The sequence below is a fragment of the Amphiura filiformis genome, chromosome 7 (genome assembly GCF_039555335.1).
Source record: "Amphiura filiformis chromosome 7, Afil_fr2py, whole genome shotgun sequence".
NCBI lineage: Eukaryota > Metazoa > Echinodermata > Ophiuroidea > Amphilepidida > Amphiuridae > Amphiura > Amphiura filiformis.
Window position 1 is genome coordinate 21,787,084 of NC_092634.1, and position 22,184 is coordinate 21,809,267.

The 22,184-nt window shown below is 35.6% G+C and overlaps 1 protein-coding gene across 1 annotated transcript in view; it reads right to left on the bottom strand.

Annotated features, from left to right (window-relative positions):
- Positions 1–22,184, bottom strand: part of LOC140156881 (arf-GAP with coiled-coil, ANK repeat and PH domain-containing protein 2-like) — a 65,688-nt gene that overhangs the window by 17,789 nt on the left and 25,715 nt on the right. Inside the window, 7 exon segments of the mRNA XM_072179897.1 lie at positions 1,449–1,601; positions 2,459–2,559; positions 6,102–6,173; positions 17,229–17,324; positions 17,855–17,899; positions 20,244–20,371; positions 20,374–20,426. Coding sequence (XP_072035998.1) covers positions 1,449–1,601; positions 2,459–2,559; positions 6,102–6,173; positions 17,229–17,324; positions 17,855–17,899; positions 20,244–20,371; positions 20,374–20,426 — 648 coding nt within the window.

The window sequence follows — 22,184 nt, forward strand, 5'->3', positions numbered from 1 at the left end:
ACCACTAAAACTCCTTCTCCTTAGGTTGTGTAATAACCATGCTGACTATTGGGCTATTCCAGTTGAAATCCATACACCCCCTATGGAAGACATGATCTTAGTCTTCTAAACAAGGAGTGTCAATTTCAAATGGGTTACCTGAATGGGCAACTCCATTTGAAATCTACACCCTCTGTGTGGGAGATTAAGGTCGCATCTTCCATAGGGGTGTATGTATATTAACTGGAATAGCCCAGTATGCAAGGATCTCAAATATTTCAATTTCTTACGGCACAATTCTTTAACCCTAATATGCCTCTCATGGACGAAGGATAGACCATTTCCAAACAGTCAAAGTCTCAGCATCACCCAATAATGAGGGCCAATTGTTCCATGAAATACGACAGGTATTTTTACGGTCTTTCACGTAAATGCGAAGACATGCAATTGCAAAGTTCTATCGCAGGCGTAATTGTTAGACACGGCACGATGGAAAAATCATGAATAAGCGAGAATTCACAGTATACAAAACATGGGGACTTTGACTGGTTGCAAATGGTCTGTAGTAGTCTGTGATGCCTCTACACTCACAGAATGACCTTTGACATCAATGGCTATAGAAACTAATACTCCCCAATATAAGGTCAATTCTGAAGTACTAGTGTTTGAACAGAGGTTTTTGAACTATGCCATTGGAACTGAGGACATTAGAAATTTGCGGATTACACAGCAATAAATCTAATATTTTACTTTTTATATTAAACACATATTCCGGTGCCTGGAGGAAATTTTGCCCTTTTCAAAGTACGGTAATAAATAAAACTTAAATTTAGAATAGGTTTATGACCAGCCTAAATTCGGTCAGTCTGATCACTTATGGACAGAATTTTTTTTTTTTAATTCAAATTTTTCAATATATATTTGCAAAAATATTTCAGATTTATCCAACTTTTCAGTTTTTAGGGTCATATAGTGTCTTCTAGAAAAAACAATTTACTGAACGATCATAGTTGGCAAGTCTGTCCACCCAGAAAAACATTTCCTTTTCCGAACGACACACAAAAATAAAAAAATCCAGAATCATTCCCCTCCCTCATATTGGAATTTCCATACTTTTGGTATAAAATCTGCAAAATATGTTTCCTCTTTGTAATTCATAGCACACAAATGAGCACGACAATTTGTATAAATAATCGTTTATCATTGAATTTTGCAGGGCACTCAGCCGACCCTGATTTTGCAGCTTTGAAGGTAATACAATCTTATTTTTTAGACTAAATTCTTAATAGAAAAGCAACTGTCCTTTGACTTTGGCATGAAAATAAATAGTTGATTCATTTTGTAGGCCGCTTGCGAGGCAGGGCAACTGGTCCAGTCTAGGCCATCAGTCAAGTTCCTAAAAATAGTTAACTGTGAACCATACTACACATGACCCCGAAGTTACACAATACAAAATAAATTGCACTTACTTTCCTGGTGACACCACCTCAAAGCAGAATCTCCTTTCTGTCTCATCCACTGGTTTCACATTGCACAGTCTCAAATCCTCTGCTAGGATGGTTAGACTGCCTTTGATTCTCTTCTGATATACTAACTGGTTACTTTTGATTATGAACCATCGTCTACAATTGAAAGAAAAAGTGTGGAAAATCATTTAAATAGTTTGACATGGAAAGAGAGTAGAATTGATAATAGAGTTACCATCAGTTATGTTAAAGCACTCTCACAAATTACCTATTACATGTTTGATATTTATTTCTAATAAAAAGAAAGTATCTGAATCAATTGGGATATGAAATTGAGTAGGACATTTTGACATTAAGGAAAGCACAGGAACAGAGTGAACAGGTGATAAATTGCAATGACCCCAAAGTCACACAATACAAAACAAATGACACTTACTTAAATATTCTTTAAAGTCTATGTATGTAGTCTCGATTTTATGTGGATATTTTCCACTTTGATAATGACCCAGTATTATGGGAAATGAGAGTCGTGATAACATACAACTGTTAAATGTCAAAAACTAATACTGAATGCAACTACTGTAAGTACAATAAGTAGTAAAATCCCCATTCAAAGATTGGAGAGTTCAGATTCAACAGCCGATACATCCATTTTTCACAATTTGAGATATTGGCAAACATAACTGAGGTTTTTGGTGCTCTGAATTCACAGTGCCGTCTATGAAGCGTTTTATTTGCTCTCAAAATTGAAATAAGTCGGGTCTGTGAATTCACTGCACCCCTGAAAGAGTCTGTGTATTTTAATACTGCACCCCAAACTGAAATTGTCAAATATAAAGAAAATAATAAAGAAAATATGCACTACTTTCAATCATATTTTCATGATTATTCAAGTTTTCAATGTCCAGCATTACAGAGCACATGTTGGAAATGATATCTCAATTTGTTTGAAAGTGGCGGTTATCAATGTTTTTGCACCCAAACTCTTCATTTAAATATTGTTATTAGCTTACCTATGCCATGATTTGAATCCTTTTGTAGCTCTTTTGAAGAGGTATCCCTCCATGGTGATAGGTCCTGGAGATGGTGTGAAAGGGGCATTCCACATGGTATCCTGAAATGTATATTTTGAATAAAATGTCACTCCACATAGGCATACATGCTCAAACGTCCTTCTCTTTTCAAAATGCTCCATAACTAAATGGGAACATAGAAGTACATGTAGAAGGGAATTACATGTAAGAGTAGAATTTTATCTTTCCCAAAGAAAGTCCATATCAGAGGGCTAAGCTTTCCATACTGTAATAAATTCCATCTTCTGGTATGTTAGGCCAAACATGCAAAAACACTGGGAGGGCTTCTTAAAATGACATGTCAAAATGATTGACAGGAAGTGTCAAGGGGTTGTCAACATGATTGACAGGAAGTGATAGAAAACAACAAAAACAACAACAACAAAACAAAATATAGAGTGGAAGTGTCAGAAAACAACAACAAAACAAAACTACATGCATTGATTTAAGACATTGATTGGGGTAATGTGAGGGAGATTCATGCTGAGAACAAGGGTCCTTATGAATAATTGCTCCTGCTGAAGATGGACTGGAAACAGTGGGTTTTTTTTGTATGAAAATGTTTTCACTTTGGTTTGATAGTTGGCAATTGTTTCATTACCATTGTTACTGCTATTTTTATTGTATGTATCTTTGCATATATTTTAAAACATTAGGAAATAAATAAATTTAATAAATAAATATTTATTTGGAGTAGATTTGAAATGAAAAGTTTCAATTAACTTTCTTTAACACCACCTGGTGTTCATGTTAAATATCTTGGTACTGTCCTAATAACTGTCATGTTTGTTTGACATACATTCTCCACGATGGCTAATATTTATGTGTGTATTTTTGGTGTCTACTAGTTCAAAGTTGTGCCAGCACAAGACCCATAAGGAATAACATCTGGCTGGAGATCCTTAGGTACAGTATCCTTAGGGTGCAACCAGAGTATTGGTCATCTTGAGAAGTATACACAAAGGTAATCCATGTTTTGTGCTAACTATAAACTTACATATATGTATGTGGTAATGAACAACTCACTCTGACACAAATGTATGAAGTCATCATTAGATGAATGTAGCAAACTGATTCAATACTGGGCTATTTCAGTTGAAGTCCATACACCCCATATAAAAAGAGTGTGCATTTCAAATGGGGTTAGCTGAATGGGTGATTTCATTTGCTCCCTGGGTGGGATATCAAAGTCATGTCTTCCATAGGGGGTGTATGGATGAAACTGGAATAGTCCATTATATTCCTCAACCACTGCTGGTAACATTCCAGGTGGCGGATGACATGATCGAGCCGGCAACTTGTGAAACCGCCCGGCCGTATGGCATTTTCCAATATAGTCGGCTAGTTTTGTGGGGTTCATTATCGAACCTCAACGGTTTTAGCTTGTATTTATATTATTTATCAACATAGGCCTATTTGTTTGTGATATTTCAAGCGTTTTAAAATTTCAAAAGAATCCCATTAAATTACACGGTTGACGATGAAAATTTACTGAATTTAGAGAATGCAATGCGGCCACCACCTGTAACATTCTGTGGTCATAGAAACACTGCACTTTTTGCTTTTTTACCTTGTAAAAGGGATAATTTTATTTTTTGGTTGTTTTGTCTTTTTTAACCTAAATTTTGCACATTGTTGTACATATTAAAGGAGTATTTTGTAATCCTAGCATCCTTTTTTTATGACATTTTTCAATAGATATACATGAAAAAAGCTTATTCGCAAAATTTCAGTTGATTCTGATTTTGCATTTACGAGTTATGCATGACACTGTGTATCACACTGCTCCATAGGCCACTGTGTTGAATGGCGATATTTTTGGTTAACAGATTAATCTGCAAGAAATTTTTTGTACATAAACATTATGTAGGCAGAGGCTGTGGACCACAAAATGCCCTTTTAATTAGTATAAACAGTGTTTTATTCCTGAAATTAGTAATTTAATAAACTCTAATACTAGCTGCAAGAGTCACCCAAAAAGCCACATAAATGACTTTTAATCTTTTGGATACAGCTAGTAATTAATTAATTAAAGATCATAACAGGGGATGATTATTTCTATATAAAATCTGCTTGTTCATTCTTTGTGGGGCATATAAAATACAGAGAAGCATACTATTTTTGAGAATCAAAATAACAAAATTATCATTGTAAATACTGGTCCAATTAGCGCCAAACAGCTGGTTGACTATATTAGGCGCAGTCAGGCCTAAAAATATTGTTTTTATTACTTTTGAAAAACATCTCCCCTGTAATTTAACTTCAGGAGGCTACTTTCAGGATTTCAGAGGCTAAACACCAAAAATCACACATTTATTTTGAGCCACAACCCTAAAAAACAGTTTCCTTTCAGGGCTACTTCTCTGGTACTTTCTATTTAAAATTTCTCCTGTACTTTTGGCATTTTGGGGGGACAAATCGCCCTTTGTCCATAAATCGAACCTTGCATATCACTTCCTCATTATTTATCATTATTACTATTATCATTTAGGGGCTATCATTTTTTTAGAAAGGGGGGTCCCAAATATACGGGGTGGGGGTCATAAATTTTTGTAAAGAAAAATAGGGGGCATGACCACAGATAGTGTGTTTATTTTATTCAAAAATACTTATTTCAATACAATTTTAGCCTGTTTAGGAGGTAAGGTGTATCGGTGGTGGGGGTCATACATTTTGTTGCCAAAATAGGGGAGGGTCGCAATTTTACTTACGCCTTCTGAAAAAATGATAGCCCCTTTATACGGCCCTGATTTGGTAAAATGATCTAACTTTAAATTAAAATTGCTGTTTCGAGAAAAAGAGCTTTAAAGTTTGAACACTTGACGTTTTTCTTTTTGAATAAAATGAATTATTAAACAGATCTAATGTCTTAGAAAACATAAAAATCTCATTATTTGGTGGCATGGTGGTGATTTTAGGATGTCACCAATGGAAAGAGCGCTCTCACATTACCCATGATATGGATTTATCTCAAAATGTCCAAATTTCAAGTTAGATCGTTTTACCAAATCAGGGCCGTGCAGCAGTCAAAATAGCTAGATCGATAAGGTGTTTCACTCTAGTGTATGAGGTATAGGCCTACGAGTTTGGGCCCTGCAGTTTTGTTAGTTTGCTCACGTGATAAAATTGATTTGGCTAAATTATATCAGCTTCCCGTACAAAGCCCGAGGAGCTATTCCTGGTTGCGGAAGTTTATTCGTGGTATGTCTGTAGGTGTGCGCTTCTTAGCGGCAAGTTCTCTGAGTTGTTGTCTAATGTTTTAATCAAATGATTTGGGCTACAGTGGTCAATCTGTAAAATGTGTAGAGGCTATACAAATCTGGCACAGAAAACTGAAAGTCACAAAAGTTTTTATTTTATTTTTTACCATTGCTAATGTTATTATAATTGAAGAGTTATTATTTGATATCAGAAGGACATTCCTTGTATTAAGAATGCAGGTGTCTGACGTACCCCACAAAAATACTGTGCAAACATTGCTATCTGATCCCTTAAACCTTGGAAATAATAACAGTTTATTTTCAAGGATTTCTTCAATAATTTGTTACAGTGGGTAAAATTAGCAGTCCATTTTATTTCTTACCATCTTCTGGACCAGTGTATGCCTCCTTCCATCTCTCTTTTCCGCCGTGGCTCGAGCATTTAGGCTTTGAAGCTGAAATAGTAACACAAAACATTTGTTAATAAAAATATCAAAATACCTCATGCACCAAAACATTGACACATATACAATGTTAAATAATGCTTTGTTGGTTGGCCAATATCCTTCCCATGACAAACATTACTTAAAATAACACCCGGTTTAGAATTGCTGCTAACAAGCATGGGAAGATTTGGGATGGCGGTCCCAGATAGGTCGTCCAAAGAGATAGGTAGTGAACACCACACATAGTAAATATTCATGTGAAAAATTATTTTTCCATTTTTATGAAACACTTTTCAGCCGATTGACCTCAAATGACATTGAACATCACCATCACATGAACGTTCCCGTAATGCAGATTTGGCTCCAATTTAGTTGCAATTCATATGAGCAGATTTTGTATTTGCAGCCTATTTACAAGTTGACATCATAATGCCCTCAGTATATGTGATGCGATCAAGTAAAATCAGTCGGAACTCAGAATGTTGATTTTGAGATATAGCCAAACAAAGGAAATATTTCTTTATGTTTCCTTTTGTTTTGGAAACTCTTTAATTGCTCATATCTTTGGAACTGGTTGTTCAATTTCAATGGGGTTTTCTGCAAAATGCAGCTTTGTAACTGTTTTTACTATCCTATAAAAAACTGAAAATTTATTATTTCGAGTTCTGACTGATTTTGCTTGATCACGAGACCAATAAATACTGGGCGTAAAGCATCCAATTTTATCATTATGTTTTGGATCCAAAATTTTCACACACTTGGATTCATCAAAACATAATAATGGTTACAATAGGACATCACTACCAAGCAAGGTAACAAGCAGTATAGGAATATAACACCTGCTAAATATGCAAACTGGACGGACATTGCTACCCTCCCATGGAAAACACTGTCATGATGAAACAGGTAACACTTTTTTCCATGTGGGGGAGAGTAGATTGGTTAGAAGTATCAATCCAAACATCAAGTCAGTATAGACTGTATATGTCTAGATGGCATTATCCATAAGGATGTAAGGCACAGTTCTTACCTACATAGAACACCTGTAAACCAATAGAAATCTTAATCAGTATCTGATGGGAAGATATGTTTTAAGATTTGAAAGCTTCCTGGCTCAACTGAAATGGGAAAACTGATCAGCCCAGCTATTGAAAATACAAGAAATGAATTGGTCAACATCCCATAAGGATGTAAGCTAGTTCCTACACACCTGCACAAGGGGGATTCTTAACCAGTGTCTGATGGGAAGAAGTGATTTAAGATTTGAAGGCTTCATGGTTCAATTAAAATGATAAACTGGTCACCTCAACAGCTGAAAACACAAGAAATGAATAGATCACTATTCTTAAAGATGTAAGCTAGATCCTATACAGAACACCTGCACACAAGGGGGAATTCTTAACCAGTATCTGATGGGAAGAAGTGGTTTTAAAGATTAGAAGGCTTCCAGGTGCTGACTCCATTGAAATACGAAACTGGTCACTTCAACTGCTGAAATATAAGAAATGAATGGGTTACTATCCCATAAGGATGTAAGCTAGTTCCTGCACAGAACACCTGCAAACAAGGGAAATTTCTTAACCAGTATCTGGTGGGAAGATATGGTTTAAGACTTGATGGCTTCCTGGCTCCATTGAAAAGGGTAAATTGGTCACATCTAGTCTAAGCTAGTTCCTACATAAGACACCTGTAAGCAACGCGAAATTCTTAACCAAGATCTGATGGGAAGACATGGTTTAAGACTTGATGGCTTCCTGGCTCCATTGAAATGGGAGAAATGTACGAGTCAGTCAGGGTAACTACCTGGTCAAGTTTTCATGGCTTTATATATGACATTTGTCTATATTGACAAAGTTTCCAGGATGTAGTAAGCTACACTCTTTGGAGACCACACCTTCATATAGAAGAAAATTAAAATCAAGAAGGAAGATATTATTAAGTATTTATTGATGGCTCCTTGACACCATGGAAATGGGCATTGTTGACATCATGCCAATAAGATTAGTGTCTTTTCCTTAAAGAGGCATGCTTTGAATTGTTCATGTCTAACAACGTCCTGATTGCTATAGTTATCTCTGTATTACACTTGGCAACAAAATAACAATCCAAGAACATTGCACAATTTGTATTTTTTCAAAGCACAGTAGTTACATTTTTCATGGCCAACATATTCCACTTCTTCATTTAAGTCAACACCAGACACACATTTTCCAGGCTGGAAATACAAATTTCCTAGGAATACAATGCAACTGAAAATGTCCCTCCAATTTCCTACAGTATTTCTTTATTTTTAAAACCAAACTTTTCCTCCATGCCATCAAGTTTTGAGAATGAGGTTCACACAATTCCCCAACTTTTCCAGGCCTGCACATTTATGTCATTTATAAGGATGTTATATCCAGTTACAAAAGATAAAACAGTCCACTTTGTTTTTGAATTTGACAAGATATTAATACTTTTATTTATCTATCTGTGTACCATTGATAAATCCACTATGAACATTATATGCACAATTCATGTTACATGATATATTTGCAAAGTTTAATTCCACAATAGCTCTTTCTCCCATCAGAAACTGACAACTCTTATCCACTCAGTTACCGTGAAAAAATGCGAATTTCCCTGGAATTTGTCCAATCACTTACAGTGAGTTACGATGTAATTCCAAATCTCATAGACTACATGTATGATAAGATAAACTGTACATTTCTACTGCACATAAATCTGATAAAAGCACTCATCATGATGCTTTGCTTTTGCTTTTCAAGATGCACTGCTTCTATTCCATATATGTTCCTATAAAGCCAAACATAATAATCCAATCCAAGCATAAGCAATATTGCTGCCCACAAAAGTTGTCCAACAGGTTGCAAGTGTCCCCAATCCTCACTTCTTAAATAATTCTATGCTGGATACAGCAGTGTCATCAAGAAATATTTCCAAAGAAGCACTTGCAAAGTGGTAATATCCATATGGCAGTGGTAAGAATAATCTTTCTCCTTTTTAACCAGCAAATGGACAAGTCATATGCATTTACACAGCTCAGCATCAAGAAAATTCTACGTTTGGAAAAAATCTTCATCCATGAGTATCATGAAGTAGAAGCCATCCATCTTACACCAGCCACTGCAGCTGTAATTGAGCAGCATCAGAAGATGAAGTAACAAACAGTAACAACACTTTTTTAAACAGAAAGTATCTTAAACACCTACCCATAATAAAAGTGGCATCCTCCGAAGCTTTAAATTTTCACTAAATAATAACTAAATAAAGTACAGCTACTTTGCAATCGGCTAATTATTGAATTTGGCTTGTCGTCAAGGATGCTAAAAAAGCAGCACGCTCACATGTAGCAAGAAGCGTATCTAAAGGAACTGTTATGGGTTGTTTAGAGAGAAACAACTTTATGGTGATCCCCTGCTTCTTTTCAATTTCCATGTATGCTTGCCAGACTTGACTTAGACTTACATGGTAAGGAAGCTGTATGACACATGGGGCCACCTGGAAAATTGACACAATTTCAACATCATTTAAAGTCTTGTCTAATTACACTCCAGTGTTTCTAGACATTTTAAACTATCATTTTATATTGTTTTTAGACAAACAGAGGAATATGGATACTCTTCAATCACAATATTTTTTATGGACAAAATCACAATCATTTTATGTTTTGTTTCAAAGCAAACAACAAAATATGTAACATTTTACAAGTTTAATATCAAATTTGAGATTTTTTCTTGTTTGATCTAAGATACAATCACAATATTGAGTAATGATTAAGGATACTGCAAATTAAGTTAACAGTGTTATACGTTTCCTGAATCACTTACTGTCGGAGACTTTACAAGTGTCAGTACTTTCTTGTCAGGGTCATCGTGACGACACAAATAGTAAGAGGGGTGATGTAAACGCACGTCTGTCTTTACGTCGTTCACAGATTACGTAATTTGAAGTGTATTTTGTTTATGTGCACAGCTTGTTTACTCTAGTAACCATGGACACACTTGGCACTTGTTACGTAAAATGACTCAAAAGTTAGTTTTAGAACTTTTCTAGCAATTCATGTATATAGATGGTTACAAATAATATCAAAATGATTCATACCTAATAATTTTTCATGTCAATTGAAAAGACTGTCACTTTAAAATGTATCCACTTGGTCTATTTGAAATATATACAGAATCTATGTGTTTTAAAATTAGGCAAAGCAGTCTTTTATTGTTGTTGAGCAACTGTATAAGTGGTAATTTTCACAAGGGTTTTATTTTCGCGAATATGCAATAATATATAAAGTTTAGGGAAGGACTGGGTAATCGTGAAAATGTGTCTCTTACTCCAAATTGCAAAAATAACTGTATGCGAAAATTACCACTTATGTAGTATATGAAAATGAAGTAATTTAGTAAATAATAAGGTGCATAAAGTATGTCCCTGACAAATTGCACAATCAGAAATGGCAAATTTGTGACATCACATATGGTCATGTTTTTTATATGGGCACCCAAAACAGGTGGTGCTGTCACAATTTGCTCAATCATCAGGCGGTATAGGTCACGCGACATGTGACGTACAAGGATGGCGAAAATACAAGGCTGACAGCCCATTCAAAATGGGCGGTTAGCAGTTATAAATTGAAAAACAACATACTTACAGTGGGGTACTTTATTGAACCCCAACGGTTTTAGAATAACATAATTTTGCTTTGACACCACATAATACATTTAGAATTGTTTGTGACGGTTTCATGATTACGTGTTAATCCAATGGCGACGTCAAAAATGGCAATATCGCATCCGCCACCACCTGCAATCATTTTGTCTTCTTATTCCTATATTTTTGCTAAAATCCATCATGAACATATTGTTTTGGTCTTATATTGAAAAGAAATAATTATATATCTAATGAATTAATACAATTGAACAAATGTATCAATGGATTACAACAGCTGAACTTAGTAAGTTAATTAGTCAGAGGTGTTGCCGGAAGCTGAGGAGCCGGAAGTGGAGGAGCTCTGTGTAAAGCCAATGGGAAGTTGGTGTGCATTAATAAAATGTATGCACTTTGGTGCCTAAATAAAAATGCAGTTGCACAGTATAAATCTTATTTTTTGACTTTCTAACTATAATTGCCAAATAGTTATTCTTAATAAACTTTAGTAATTAAGGATTTAACAAGCTTTTAATTAATGCAGTAGAATATGTTTTATACAATCCAATGGGTTTAAAATTGTTAAAAAAGAGGAATTTGAAAAGAGGACATATCTTCAGCCTGTAGTGTATTAAATAAAATGCATGCAATTTAATGTAAAATTCTTTTTGTTTAATGTTCAAAGTACACAATACAATCAATTAAATTCACTATTTTATTAATTTAATTTTAAATTAACCTGAGAGTGAATTCTTCCTGTAAAAAATTTGCAATAGCTGGGATTCTTATACAATTTATAATGTTTGGGTCATCCAAGGTGTGGCTACTGACTAGATTATGTCACTGGATGGACTCAAGCCAACTACAGGATAACTCAGTTCAAGAATATTCATCATGTACTTGGCATAGTCACTGATTTGTGAAATTTGCAAAGGTAGAATACTGAAGGCACAAGAACTTCCTTCATATATGTTCCTTCATGTTGTGTGCAAAATCCATTAGTGCTGTGTTTGTAGGCACATTCTGTCACGTTTACAAGCCACATGTAAATGACGTAAAACCGTTTACCTTCAACACGTTTTCCTATGTGTTTGCAAGGCACATGCACATGAAGTGAAAACAGTTTACCTTCAAAACGTTTCCCCATGTAACCTGTAATTGTTTTGTGTAAGCTGTTGAGGCCATCTCCTTAATTAATAACTTATATGTTGCATTTGAGACACTTGAGAGAGAAAGTGACCATGACTAGTATTAGTCAAGACTCACCAGCAACTGGTGTGGTTCCGTGTGGTGCAGCTGAATGAACTCCACACCACAAATGTTGAGTACGCTGGTTCAATCCCCTCAAGTTATTTGGTTGTTCTCAATTTTGGGTCTCGCATCCTCTTGTGCGCTGCTAGAGTGATGCATGTCCATTTTGTTTGTGATATGCAAGAATTTATTTTACTGTTACTGCACACCCAATAAGTTCCACTTTCGCTTGTAAGAACTCATAAAAACGCTATCCATAGCATTATACAATAGTTCTTATTCTCCCGTATCATCATCACCATCATCATCAGTTGACTGCAGGCAACTTCAAGTTTCCTTCAACTTGCCATTGGGCTATTCCATTTAAAATCCACACTACCCCTGTGGAAGATTTAGCTAAAGTCAACCACAGAGGGAGTATGAGTTTTGAATAGAACAGACAAGTGGGTAACTTCCATTATTAAATACTCACTCCAGTTGTGGAAGATATAGGTAAGGCCATAATACAGAGGGAGTATGGGTTTCAAAATGATTAACTCTGACCAATTACATTTGAAAAACATACTCCCCCTGTGGAAGATATTTCCAAAATCTTCCACAGGGGGAGTGTGGATTTCAACTGGAATAGCCCAGAAACAACTTGGTCTGGCTGCAGCATTCAATTGAGCATTCCAACAGGCGCTACAGATACTGCAAAAATAATGTGCTTTTCACTCAACACACTGTGTCAACATCAACAAAGCATGATTCTATAAAGGCAACCCATCTTACATAAAGCATTTACAAATGTACAAGACCTACTCAATAAGTATGTCACATATATTCCAAAGCGCAAATTACATAACTATAGACTTTACATATCATACCTACGTGAATACAAACCGTCTCCGATTGACAGTCAAAAGTAACTGTCACACACTCCATTGTTAACAACATTAGAGTCTTTTGTTTATACTTTTCGCTATTTTATACTGATGTATTAATGTATGGTCTTTCCCTATTGCACCCTATCCAGAAAAGGAAACCAGTCACGACAAATGATTTCCTATGAAATTAACACTCAACAACAACACCAAGTCTATGTACTATAGGACAACAAACTAGAGATATTAATCTTGATTGGAACCCAATATTTCCAGGTTGTCTGTCTACTGTATTATACCATGGTAGTCCAGCTGGTCAGGTTCAAAGCCTCTTTTCAACACCAAGGATAAAGGAATTGGACCTGCTACATGTACATACTGATAACCTAAGACTCTACAGGGATATCTTTACAGTATTATACCATGGTAGTTCAGTTGGTAAAGCTCAGAGCCGTTCTCTTTCTACACAAATAAATCAACAAAGATCGAATTGGACCTGTTGCACACTGATAACCCAAGACTCTACAAAGATGTCATCAGTATTATACCACAGTAGTCCAGTTGGTAAGATTCAGATCCCATCTCTTTATACACAAATAAATCCACAAAGGATGAACAAATTGGACCTGCAACATTGATAACCCAGACCATCAGGGAGCTAGCATAACGAGGCTCATGGGTTAGGTGCAAAGAGAGTAAGATTGACAGAAAATACAGAGGATGATGCGGCATTTATTAGAAATGCACCAAGGGCACAAACACTATCAATAGGTTGTACACCGAAATAGTCCTCTAAATTGGTACTAAAAATGAAATAGGGGTTGTTTCTTAGGCCCTTTCTGTGCTCCAATGCCCCTTGGTAAATTACCACTGTTAACCCATTATGTTAATGTTGATAGTTCTGTGAGATTCACACACTGATGAAAGAGCTCTTACGGGCGTCTTGTGTATGTAAGCTACAATTGGTTTTTATTTCATTTGATAATCTGTTCAGTTGGACTACATGTACAAATGGCCATGACTATGAACTGTCAAGTCAGACCACAACATAAAAATAGCTTCAATAGTGGTAAAATTGATGAGTATTCGATATATCAAAATATATCTTTTAATGCCAAGGTACGTTTTGGAGTAGAAAACAGCACATGAACAAACATGGGCCTACCACATTTAAAGGAAAACTAGGCAATTTTTCCTGCAATGCCAATATTTCAAAATTAAAATTTCCTGATGTTGTGCCTATTACCATTTATTGAGTCACATAGATGTACCAATTGTAAAGACCACTTGGCATGTGACGTCATTGCCCGGCAATATGCGCGCATGCATTTTAAATCGCCCGCCACATTTCATACAGTACAAGAAAGCCATTGAACAGTGTAGCGGCTCGTTCAAGCATATCGATAGACGAGTCCCTCACCTTTGTTGATAAACAGTGATGTCAAGTGGTCTATAGATTATACGCTGATGTTTGAATCTTATTTTCATGATTTTTTGGATCAGCGGCTTATACTCCGTGTGGCGAATATTCCAGAAATTACTTTATTACTAAATTACAAACGCTCATTACAAATTTCTTTCTGTGAAAAATAAAACAAACTAAAATCTTTGTGATACATTATGCTTTGATTGTAGATCATTTAGTAGGCCTACTTACTACTCATAAGCTTTAATGCTATGAGCGACAGCAACTCAACTTATCAATTTCACCTAGCCTTGGCATTCACCGGTATGGGTAAAACACTGACCACCAACATACAACAATTGAACTAGACAGTTGTAACTCAGGAACAGACATTTCATGTATAATTAAGTCTGAGCTGATTTCATGTTAATAAGATCTGTTATTGGTATACCGCATTTACAAATGGAGACACCCGTTCACAGTAAATTTTAAATAATTTTCTGTTTTCAACACAAAGTGAAAGTTTACAATAATCATGATCAACTCATAATCTTATCTTAGTGGATAAGGCAAATAGTTTGACAGGATGTGCAGTACCATATGACTGTTACTATCATTTTTATGCAAAACCCAAAAATAGTTATTATGACTATGGTGGAATTGGTATCTACCATAGTGCAGTTTGTCAAAGATAAAACAAAAGCATTCAGCTTACGCAAGACCAAAATATAGTTATTATGACTATGGTGGAATTGGTATCTACCATAGTGCAGTTTGTCAAAGATGTAACAAAAGCATTGAGCTTACGCAAGACCCATAAATAGTTATTATGACTATGGTGGAATTAGTATCTACCATAGTGCAGTTTGTCAAAGATGTAACAAAAGCATTGAGCTTACACAAGACCCAAAAATAGTTATTATGACTATGGTGGAATTGGTATCTACCATAGTGCAGTTTGTCAAAGATAAAACAAAAGCATTGAGCTTACGCAAGACCCAAAAATAGTTATTATGACTATGGTGGAATTGATATCTATTATAGTGCAGTTTGTCAAAGATGTAACAAAAGCATTGAGCTTACACAAGACCCAAATATAGTTATTATGACTATGGTGGAATTGGTATCTACCATAGTGCAGTTTGTCAAAGATGTAACAAAAGCATTGAGCTTATGCAAGACCCAAATATAGTTATTATGACTATGGTGGAATTGATATCTACTATAGTGCAGTTTGTCAAAGATGTAACAAAAGCATTGGTCTTAAGCAAGACCCAAAAATAATTATTATGACTATGGTGGAATTGATATCTATTATAGTGCAGTTTGTCAAAGATAAAACAAAAGCATTGAGCTTACGCAAGACCCAAAAATAGTTATTATGACTATGGTGGAATTGATATCTATTATAGTGCAGTTTGTCAAAGATGTAACAAAAGCATTGAGCTCACACAAGACCCAAAAATAGTTATTATGACTATGGTGGAATTGATATCTATTATAGTGCAGTTTGTCAAAGATGTAACCAAAGCATTGAGCTAACGCAGGACCCAAAAATAGTTATTATGACTATGGTGGAATTGGTATCTATTATAGTGCAGTTTGTCAAAGATGTAACAATTTGCAACAACTTTGGTGGTAAAAATATCTTTTTCAAATTGTACGAGAAGAATTCAGTTTTAACATGGGAGAGGAAAACTGTATAGTAAAGTGCAGGTGAGTACCTAAACGGTGGAGTGTAAGATGTAAATGTCTCCCCCCCCCCTCTCTCTGTGTCAGGTGGCGCTGTGTAGCGCTGCTGTGGTCTTCACAAGAGTACGCCATCTCACTCGATCTGATGCCAAGTGCGTTGCACCTTGCATTCCTTGGTTAGAAACCAGCTTCATGTCAGCTTGGTGGACGTCCTCTTCCTGCCTTCCATAGCCCCTTGCAAAATCTGTTTTTCTACACCTCCATGTTTCCTGACAATATGGCCAAAGTACTTCAGCTTTCTCTCCATTATGCCGCTTCTGATGGTTAGACTTGTACCAATCTTGTCGAGGATCCAGGAATTTGTTCTCCTGTCTTTCCATGTCACTTGTAGAAGCCTCCTGTAACACCACATCTCCTCAGTGAGGTAGAATCTAAGAATACTGACTATGCCATGTTGGTGTGTCACTCATGGAGCCAATTAATGTACCTCCACATTATTACGCTGTGCACCCTACGTTCAAAGTGAGAGATTTGTTGCGTTTTGTGTATGACATGTTGTTCCATGGCTTCTTTTTCATTATGCTAAAGGACGCATGTACTACATTTTATTTCTTCATAGAAGCAGTAACAGGTTCTGTAACCAAGGTGCCTAATTTCTGATTTTACCAAATATGCCACTATTACAGTATATTTCAATTCTTCTGAGTTCCAGGTACATGCTAGTGATCATTGATAGCGTAGGTAAGGCGAAGTCTCCACCAAGCGCTGATGACCGGTGGGTTAATCGTATTGTTGTCATGACCACTGATCAGACAATTGATTGATGATGTTGTGATGATGTCAGATGTTGTGACGTCAGACGGCGAGGAATGTCTCGTAACGCCGGGTCCCATGCGTGTGACAACTGGAAGCGGAGTCCCCCTTTTCTGTTAATGGCGGGCTCCTCCACTCTCTCCCATATGGATTCTCTAACTCCTCTCTCGAACCACCTCTCCTCCTTATCTAAGATAATGGCTTCCTCCGGGTTGAAGAAGTGTTCAGTTTTCTTGTTACAGTGGTTATAAACAGCAGAGTTTTGTGCTTCGCTGGAGCTTGGGCGCAACGTAGCAAAGCGAGTTGCAAATTTTAGTTCCAGTATTAGATTTAATTTACAAAATAATGTTTTGAACTACTGGATGAATAATCAACACCAAGATAACTACCTACCTGTAATGCAAGTTCCTTCAGGCCAGGTTGTAGATCCTTGTGTAAATCAAACCCTTGATGGAAGAATGTGAACTGAGAGTGCATGAAAGACAGCATCTAATGACAGGAAAAATGTGACAGAATGGGAACATTTTTGGATATGGCACAGTTCAATAACATCCACTCAATAATGATGGACAAAAAATAACATTGACTTATTTTGCGGAATATGAGTTTTTGTACCCAATACATTGAGAGGCTATACATACAAAGTATATGCTGATTGAAAGAAGGGTATGTGATAAAATAATAATAGGGATTCTTTGTGCATGATTTGCCTGAGAATACAAATTTTTGTTGATTTTTCAACTGGCCTCAGAAAGTAAAAGTATAATTTAGGGGTTCATTCATATATTTTCATGACTAAACGGTTGTTTATGCCCGAGGGGCAGCTTGCCCCATTCATACATACCAGAACATTTTGTGATTCTTATTTCATCAAAATAATGACAAAAACTACAAGTAACATTATTAAAAAACATGATTTTCCTTCATTTTCCCTACCCGGCGATCTCACATCCGGGATACCGGGCTCTCGACCAATCACGCACGCTGTTATATAGCGTGTATGTATGAAATATACTTACTGTATTCAGCACTTCATGCCTTTCTCTTGATTGGAGTACCTTTATCTGGCAGAAAAATGATAATTGAAAATAAAATTAATTTAATAAAAAAAATGAGCCAAATTTAACATACAATGCGTTTTGCTTGAGCACGGTCCCATCAGAACAAACAAACAAACAAAATGTTGATCATTAGTAATACAGAAAAAGTATCTCATTTATTTGAACAGTGCCCTCAATATGCATGCATGTCTGATATTTTGCATCCAGCTAAAGAGGGCAGTATTCAATTTGTACAACTTTCAAGTTGTCTGTTTTTGTTGCTACTAAATTTAGAGGATTTCAAGTCAGTGACGGTAAGCAATGTCAACATTGCATTGACAGTGACCAGTCATGGTTAAAATCCAATGTGTACAAATATTACCACATTCAAAATAGCCTTGAACTAAAATCTGAAGCAAGGATAACTTATTCATTGTTATAAAATACAGACAATAGGTAATAGCAGGTACGGTAATGCTGATACGCAATTTATCAAGCAGGTTCTTTTTAACGATTCAGATATCATGCAAACCTTTTTCTCAATACCATTACAAAATCAATAATTTGGAAATAGATATCCATGGCAACAAAATAAAATGTAAAAATCTGCTTGGCATTACCTTTTAACGATTTATTGTTTTGATAATAGAAAACTCAAAATAGAAAGCTTCATGTACATTACAAAATAAATGTGAAAAGGTCAATTGATAGGCTATGCAATTTTGTCAATATAACTTAATTGATAAAAAAGCTTTTAGCAGAGTAAAAGAAAATATATACAAGCTGTTTTAAAATGACTGGTACCAATCAGTTTTCAGTGATTATGGATAAGACTGGCTCATCAAAATGCAACATCAGATCCACCAATTTTTGTTAGATTAATGTGATAAAAAGTTATTAATTATAAATTCTGGCCATTCCAAGAGGATCCTATGCTGCATTTTGAAAGAAGTGGGCTTTTTCATAAAAACCAAAACCAATGGATATCAATCATTTTGATACAGCTGGTATCAAGTTAGGCACTTTTAAAACAGTGACGAGAGAAAGAGTAAGAGTGAGAGACAGAGATAGATAGAGAGAAACTAATGCGGTAGAAAAGCATAGTGACTCCACCACATTATGTGTCGTTCATGGAGGACAAAATAGTGTTCCTCCAGATTATAACCATAAACTTTCATTCAAAATGTTTGGTTGTTTGCATTCTGCATGATGCATTATGCCAAAAACATGCACCAAGCGCTCCATGTGCAAACCCTTGTAATAACCAAACTTAAGAGGTAAATTATTGTTCCATTTTGGGCATTAGCTGACAAACGCCGGTGGTACACTCTTTATCCTCCATGAGCTACAAACCAATGGCGGATTAACTATAGCATTACACACAAGGCAATTTTGAGGTGGTACTCTTTGGGTCTAAACTCTTTGAGAGAAACATACAGATATATTGAAGACACAAACATACTGGCACAGAAAAGATGGGAAGACCGAGACGTAGAGTTTGAGACAGAAATAGACATATTGAGTGAGAGAGCAAGAAAAGGAAGAAACAGATGAAAGATAGAGAATGACATATAGCTCTTACATGTACCTTCCACAACTTAAAGACAATAGCAAACATTTCAACTGATTGAAATTTACAAATGGCTTAAAGGTGGTACTACACCCCTTGATAAATTTGTGACTATTTTTGCATTTCTCTCAGAAAATAATAACACACTGGTAACAATGTTTATTATAGGGTTAAGGAATCCAGTGACTATACTGGAATTTCAGTGACTCAAGACAAGCAGTACATTATATTTATGATAAGAAAAGAGGTACCGCTAGAATGTACCTCATTTCTTAACATATATAATGAACCACTTGTCTTGAATCACTGAAATTTATGTGAAGTAATTGGATTCATTGCTCCTATAATATACATAACTTTTGTAACCAGTGTGTAGTTATTTTTTGAGAAAAATGCAAAATTAGTCACAAAATTGATCAGGGGGTGTAGTACCACCTTAATTCAAGAAGCTAAATTACCATGATATTTTAGATTATTTTTTATAATGGCATCCTGATAAAGTCAAAGTTCATTGGAAATGAGTGCTCTATCAATAAGTGATGTGTACTTTTATAACTGGCACATTTTTACCAGGAAATAAAAACAAGGAAATAATGTTATTTGATAGTATCCTATTTTCTCATAGACAGTGTTTTTCTAAACCACACAAAAAATCAGGTCAACTATGGCTTCATTGGCAACCATGGATTCACCGGTGCTTTCAGGAAGCCAGAAGTATTTTGGTGAAACAGTCAGCAGAAAAACATTAAGTTTTTCATTTGGTCCGGTGCACTGACATTTACTAATAAGGACACTTACTTGAAAGACATAGTCTAATGCTGTGTGTCCAAAAGCAGACCTTGTTGCTGTTAGTACATTGTGTGATTCTTCGCATTCTGCTGTCTTTGTGCGTACTGTTTGTGCGTTTTTGGTAAGAGAGTTATCAAGTCTCCACTGATTCTTTCAAAGACTCGTTGTGTTTCTTTCACTTTCTTTACATCTCTGTAACAAAGCAAAAAAATAATGAATATTGCATCACAGTGCCCCCATCAACAGAGATGGTAGGAGGTAACTTACCCATGGATGACATACAACCCTTCTCTGAGCTGGCCGACTCTATCAGGTGCTTATGGATACAAACCTCAATGTAACGGTACCCATGTGTTGGATTATATATTAGGACATCCAAAAGTTTTCTTGATAAATTCTTTTTATCAAAGTGATTTATCTTTCAGCATTTCAAGTTCAAATGAACAAAATAAGCATGCAACAATTAGTCATGCCTGTTTATATCTGCCACTTCTGACTTCCACTAATCAAAACATTCACCAACTTTGCAAATATAAAAGAAAACGCAAATTCTACAAGAGAGCACAAATGCTTGAATATCAACCCCAATTTTAACCCAAATCAACCTGCAACATCGGAATTTCCCTTGAGGGAGTTATTGTTATTGAAGATACACATAGATTCCAGACATAATACCAAAAGCCATGATTCATTTACCAATGGCAGACACCTGAACAATGACGAGTTTTGTTTTAAACAAAATATAGGTTCCAAAATGAACAATGCTTCAAAGAATGACGCATGAAGCGCAACCAACTATCTGAACTATAAATGTTCAAATTTTTTATGTAATGGTGATGATGAATATTCATAACTACAGATAATGTGACAGCAATGTTTATAAACAAGCCAACTATCAATATGACTGCATATGACCTCTTTACAAAACTGTCATTTAAAATCCACACTACCCCTGTGGAAGATTTGGAAATATCTTCCACAGGGGAGATATTTTCAAATGTAAATGGTCAGAGTTTAATAATTATTTTGAAACCCATACTCACCCTGTATTAATTATAGTTTACTTATTTTTTCCACAACTGGAGTGAGTATTTCAAATGGAAGTTACCCAACGTGTATTCAATTTGAAACTCATCCTCCCTCTGTGGAAGACCTTAGATAAATCTTCCACAGGGGTAGTGTGGATTATAAATGGAACAGCCCATTTGACAGGTCAAGCGCAATGACTACAAATTTTTTTTTTGATGGACCAGTTTTTTGTGTTGGTAAAACTAAAAGTTAGCTTTCCCAAATGAAAATAGTTTTAAATAGATGCCTTTCCATAACATGTTGCAGGCTGCCTGCAAATTGTTAAGTGAAATAGCTGAAACAAGCTCAGAATATCTCTCCTAATGTACCAAATAAACGATGGTGAATTGGTTGCTTGGTAACCATGGTAACAACCCCCTCTCTATCCACTTATTTATAGTTAGATTTCACCAGAACACAGGTGATACACATTATGTTTGCTTCTATGGCTATTTAAATTAGTACTAATTTGTATTTTAAATTGGTGCATTGTTACTGTGTGGTGCATAATTTTAATGTGTCCTGCTGCCATTTTAATCCAACTTGTAGAATTAGGGTTTGGCATAGGCCTATCAATTTTTACCAAAATCCTCATTTTGGGCTCATTTTGTTTGCCAGTAAACATCCAAACTTCTTCACATGATCACAGGAAATGTCAAAAATATTCAATTTCAAGTTTTTTACATTAAAATACCAGCCGACGTTTACATTTTGATGCAAACACCATGAAAATTGAACTTCTAGTTACATGTACCAAGTTGTTGGAAATTTGTCATTTGCTGAACAGAATGAGTATTTTTTTTTGTTGCCAATAATTCAAGATCAATATTAGTTACATTCATGGACTAAAGGAGATACAGATGAACTCCAAACATTTAAACT